The sequence below is a fragment of the Coregonus clupeaformis genome, unplaced genomic scaffold (assembly GCF_020615455.1).
Source record: "Coregonus clupeaformis isolate EN_2021a unplaced genomic scaffold, ASM2061545v1 scaf0285, whole genome shotgun sequence".
NCBI lineage: Eukaryota > Metazoa > Chordata > Actinopteri > Salmoniformes > Salmonidae > Coregonus > Coregonus clupeaformis.
In genome coordinates this window covers 181,917-187,787 of record NW_025533740.1, presented here as the reverse complement: position 1 = coordinate 187,787, position 5,871 = coordinate 181,917, and the positions used below count along the sequence as shown (strand labels likewise).

Below are 5,871 nucleotides of genomic sequence, written 5' to 3'. Positions count from 1 at the left end.
TGAAATGCTTCTTACGAAGCCACTCCTTCATTGCCCGGGCGGTGTGTTTGGGATCATTGTCATGCTGAAAGACCCAGCCACGTTTCATCTTCAATGCCCTTGCTGATGGAAGGAGGTTTTCACTCAAAATCTCACGATACATGGCCCCATTCATTCTTTCCTTTACACGGATCAGTCGTCCTGGTCCCTTTGCACAAAAACAGCCCCAAAGCATGATGTTTCCACCCCCATGCTTCACAGTAGGTATGGTGTTCTTTGGATGCAACTCAGCATTCTTTGTCCTCCAAACACGAAGAGTTGAGTTTTTACCAAAAAGTTATATTTTGGTTTCATCTGACCATATGACATTCTCCCAATCCTCTTCTGGATCATCCAAATGCACTCTAGCAAACTTCAGACGGGCCTGGACATGTACTGGCTTAAGCAGGGGGACACGTCTTGCACTGCAGGATTTGAGTCCCTGGCGGCGTAGTGTGTTACTGATGGTAGGCTTTGTTACTTTGGTCCCAGCTCTCTGCAGGTCATTCACTAGGTCCCCCGTGTGGTTCTGGGATTTTTGCTCACCGTTCTTGTGATCATTTTGACCCCCACGGGGTGAGATCTTGCGTGGAGCCCCAGATCGAGGGAGATTATCAGTGGTCTTGTATGTCTTCCATTTCCTAATAATTGCTCCCACAGTTAATTTCTTCAAACCAAGCTGCTTACCTATTGCAGATTCAGTCTTCCCAGCCTGGTGCAGGTCTACAATTTTGTTTCTGGTGTCCTTTGACAGCTCTTTGGTCTTGGCCATAGTGGAGTTTGGAGTGTGACTGTTTGAGGTTGTGGACAGGTGTCTTTTATACTGATAACATGTTCAAACAGGTGCCATTAATACAGGTAATGAGTGGAGGACAGAGGAGCCTCTTAAAGAAGAAGTTACAGGTCTGTGAGAGCCAGAAATCTTGCTTGTTTGTAGGTGACCAAATACTTATTTTCCACCATAATTTGCAAATAAATTCATTAAAAATCCTACAATGTGATTTTCTGGATTTTTTCTCTCTCATTTTGTCTGTCATAGTTGACGTGTACCTATGATGAAAATTACAGGCCTCTCTCATCTTTTTAAGTGGGAGAACTTGCACAATTGGTGGCTAACTAAATACTTTTCTTCCCCACTGTATATAATCTCCCAGTTAATATTTTACTACATTATATGACAAATATTCACTATAAATACAGTAGCAGTGATCAGTTACATTTAATAACATAAGCTGTCAAGGAGCTCCTATAATGAGAAGCTGCTATTGGAAGCTTGTCTGTCTCCTTATAAAATAAATAAAAATCTCAGGCTTGCTCTGGGCTGATCTTGAACAGCTAATCCTTAATTGTGTACAGTGCATGCTTTGCATTTTCTTACCATTACTGGACTCTTACCCAAGCTCGATGGAGCATGAAAAAACAGTTACAAACTACAGTCATTTCCTTCTTCTTCCTCCATGTTTTTCCCTTGTACTGTTTCACTGTTAAATGGAATTATGATCAAAGAGTCGTGCAGGCGATGTATTGTGTGTCCCGACGTTAGTCACGCATCACTGATACCCTCTAGCTTAAAAAGACTAGAAAGGAGTCAGACGGAATGAGGGATAAGACAAAGGAAGAGAGGGAAGAGAGGGAAATCAATGTATTCCGTGTACAACGGTGGCAGGATAATCTTTGTGTTTATCACGGGCCTCTCTCTTTAAGCATTTTCACTTTGAGCCTCAGCACAGTCACCAGGGGAATGTTACTACAGAGAACCGTGTGGAGGAGAGGGGGGAAGAGGGAGGTGTGGAGAGGTAGAGCGAGAAGGAAGTTGTGGAGAGGTAGAGCGAGAAGGAAGGGGTGGAGAGGTAGAGCGAGAAGGAAGTTGTGGAGAGGTAGAGCGAGAAGGAAGTTGTGGAGAGGTAGAGCGAGAAGGAAGGGGTGGAGAGGTAGAGCGAGAAGGAAGTTGTGGAGAGGTAGAGCGAGAAGGAAGTTGTGGAGAGCTAGAGCGAGAAGGAAGTTGTGGAGAGGTAGAGCGAGAGGGAAGTTGTGGAGAGGTAGAGCGAGAAGGAAGTTGTGGAGAGGTAGAGCGAGAAGGAAGTTGTGGAGAGGTAGAGCGAGAAGGAAGGGGTGGAGAGGTAGAGCGAGAAGGAAGTTGTGGAGAGGTAGAGCGAGAAGGAAGTTGTGGAGAGGTAGAGCGAGAGGGAAGTTGTGGAGAGCTAGAGCGAGAAGGAAGTTGTGGAGAGGTAGAGCGAGAAGGAAGTTGTGGAGAGATAGAGCGAGAAGGAAGGGGTGGAGAGGTAGAGCGAACAGAATGATGTCTGTCTGTTTCCTTATGACACCACTAAGTTACTGACACAATACATCTCATTATGTCTCATGGTTACAAAACACAAGCCATGTGCCAAATGTGCATGATTTCAGCTATATCGCTGCTACCTTATGGTCCAGTCTCAGTCCTGACTTAATGTGCTTGAAAATCAGAGACAGGGTTTGAACATTTCTGTCCATGACTCCCAACCAAATTTTCTGAGCTTGAGCAAAAAAAAAATCTATAATGTATTCCCTTTTGTAGATTGAATTGTAAGGTATCAAAATGTGAAGATGGTGAAAGGGGTGTGTAGACTTTCACCAGGCACTTCTTCAGTATTCCTACATGTCTGGGTATTTGGGTTTTACAGTGGTGCTCAATATTTGATGTTCCCAAATAGGACTCTGCTAGATCTGTGGTTGACTGATGAAGGTTCTCTCTCTTCTGTTCTGCAGCTATCTGGCTCAGTATCCATTCATCTGGATGTTCCTCTCAACCTGGACCTGCTCCCTCCCTGCAACATCAATGTATCAACCTGGACCTGCTCCCTCGCTAAAACATCAATGTATCAACTTGGACCTGCTTCCTCCCTGCAACATCAATGTATCAACCTGGACCTGCTCCCTCCCTCCCTGCAACATCAATGTATCAACCTGGACCTGCTCCCTCCCTCCCTGCAACATCAATGTATCAACCTGGACCTGCTCCCTCCCTCCCTGCAACATCAATGTATCAACCTGGACCTGCTCCCTCCCTCCCTGCAACATCAATGTATCAACCTGGACCTGCTCCCTCCCTGCAACATCAATGTATCAACCTGGACCTGCTTCCTCCCTGCAACATCAATGTATCAACCTGGACCTGCTCCCTCGCTAAAACATCAATGTATCAACTTGGACCTGCTTCCTCCCTGCAACATCAATGTATCAACCTGGACCTGCTCCCTCTCTCCCTTCAACATCAATGTATCAACCTGGACCTGCTTCCTCCCTGCAACATCAATGTATCAACCTGGACCTGCTCCCTCGCTAAAACATCAATGTATCAACTTGGACCTGCTTCCTCCCTGCAACATCAATGTATCAACCTGGACCTGCTCCCTCCCTGCAACATCAATGCATCAACCTGGACCTGCTCCCTCCCTGCAACATCAATGTATCAACCTGGACCTGCTTCCTCCCTCCCTGCAACATCAATGTATCAACCTGGACCTGCTCCCTCCCTGCAACATCAATGTATCAACCTGGACCTGCTCCCTCCCTGCAACATCAATGTATCAACCTGGACCTGCTCCCTCCCTCCCTGCAACATCAATGTATCAACCTGGACCTGCTCCCTCCCTGCAACATCAATGTATCAACCTGGACCTGCTCCCTCCCTGCAACATCAATGTATCAACCTGGACCTGCTCCCTCCCTCCCTGCAACATCAATGTATCAACCTGGACCTGCTCCCTCCCTGCAACATCAATGTATCAACATGGACCTGCTCCCTCCCTCCCTGCAACATCAATGTATCAACCTGGACCTGCTCCCTCCCTGCAACATCAATGTATTAACCTGGACCTGCTCCCTCCCTCCCTGCAACATCAATGTATCAACCTGGACCTGCTTCCTCCCTGCAACATCAATGTATCAACCTGGATCTGCTCCCTCCCTCCCTGCAACATCAATGTATCAACCTGGACCTGCTCCCTCCCTGCAACATCAATGTATCAACCTGGACCTGCTTCCTCCCTGCAACATCAATGTATCAACCTGGACCTGCTCCCTCCCTCCCTGCAACATCAATGTATCAACCTGGACCTGCTCCCTCCCTGCAACATCAATGTATCAACCTGGACCTGCTTCCTCCCTGCAACATCAATGTATCAACCTGGACCTGCTTCCTCCCTGCAACATCAATGTATCAACCTGGACCTGCTCCCTCCCTGCAACATCAAGGTAAGTTCCAACTTATTTACTACTGCATGAAGCACTGTTTTAACATTTCCGTTTTTGGAGTCTCCATTTGCTTTATTACAAAACTCATATAATCCTCAGTCTCCACAGATAATCATACATAAACACTATTTGTATGTGTTCATTCCCCAGCAGAATGTCATAGCTTCAGGCACACTTACATGTTATTGTAGTTGTGACAATTTATTATATCATACAATAGACCCTTTGGCCTCTCTGTCCTCTATTCATTATAGTGATGCCCAGAGTTATTCAAGCGCACCAGGAAGAAAAACCGCACTGCCAACTGCTCTGACTGTTTATTTTTTATTTTTATATGTAGCTAGCTGAAAACCCTCTGATGTTTCTCTGACCAGTCTGTAGTATTATGGTCTGGCTGTACGGCAGACTGAAGAGACTTCACAATCAAACTGCATGATGTCTTGCATGCATAAAATGGCAATATGATGTTGTGAAGAGTGACAGTTTAGTCTCTTTCCACTGAGTCGATATTAAACTATCCCTTCATTTCCTGTATTGCTGTTTATTCTAGACAGACATTCCTTTAAACAAGAGGAAAGTTCTCTGTCTGAGTGCATCTGAAAACATCGATCAGTTTGGCCAGGGGAGAACTCCAGTCCACCTCCTCACCTCTCCATCTGAAAACATCGATCAGTTTGGCCAGGGGAGAACTCCAGTCCACCTCCTCACCTCTCCATCTGAAAACATCGATCAGTTTGGCCAGGGGAGAACTCCAGTCCACCTCCTCACCTCTCCATCTGAAAACATCGATCAGTTTGGCCAGGGGAGAACTCCAGTCCACCTCCTCACCTCTCCATCTGAAACATACATCAGCTTAGACAGGGGAGAACTCCAGTCCACCTCCTCACCTCTCCATCTGAAAACATCGATCAGTTTGGCCAGGGGAGAACTCCAGTCCACCTCCTCACCTCTCTATGGCCCTCCAGATATTTCCCCAGACGCCACGAAACAGGGATGGACTACTGACTGGTGGACTGGTCCCCTCTAGACAAAACCCCAGGGAACCTTCAGGGAACAGGGATGGACTGATGACTGGTGGACTGGTCCCCTCTAGACAAAACCCCAGGGAACCTTCAGGGAACAGGGATGGACTGATGACTGGTGGACTGGTCCCCTCTAGACAAAACCCCAGGGAACCTTCAGGGAACAGGGATGGACTGATGACTGGTGGACTGGTCCCCTCTAGACAAAACCCCAGGGAACCTTCAGGGAACAGGGATGGACTGATGACTGGTGGACTGGTCCCCTCTAGACAAAACCCCAGGGAACCTTCAGGGAACAGGGATGGACTGATGACTGGTGGACTGGTCCCCTCTAGACAAAACCCCAGGGAACCTTCAGGGAACAGGGATGGACTGATGACTGGTGGACTGGTCCCCTCTAGACAAAACCCCAGGGAACCTTCAGGGAACAGGGATGGACTGATGACTGGTGGACTGGTCCCCTCTAGACAAAACCCCAGGGAACCTTCAGGGAACAGGGATGGACTGATGACTGGTGGACTGGTCCCCTCTAGACAAAACCCCAGGGAACCTTCAGGGAACAGGGATGGACTGATGACTGGTGGACTGGTCCCCT

General features: G+C 47.4%; 1 protein-coding gene across 1 annotated transcript; it reads left to right on the top strand.

Annotated features, from left to right (window-relative positions):
• Nucleotides 1–2,844: 2,844 nt before the first annotated feature.
• On the top strand, nucleotides 2,845–4,889 carry LOC121542594. The gene is made up of 2 exons (XM_041852017.2): nucleotides 2,845–4,254; nucleotides 4,805–4,889. The coding sequence occupies exon 1, from the start codon at nucleotides 2,913–2,915 to the stop codon at nucleotides 3,867–3,869; it is 957 nt and encodes a 318-aa protein (XP_041707951.2). The 5' UTR covers nucleotides 2,845–2,912; the 3' UTR covers nucleotides 3,870–4,254; nucleotides 4,805–4,889.
• The last annotated feature ends 982 nt before the right edge of the window (nucleotides 4,890–5,871 follow it).

Excerpts from the sequence above, each read along its gene's own strand:
- LOC121542594 (XM_041852017.2), top strand. The coding sequence starts at position 2,913 with ATGTATCAACCTGGACCTGCTCCCTCCCTCCCTGCAACATCAATGTAT.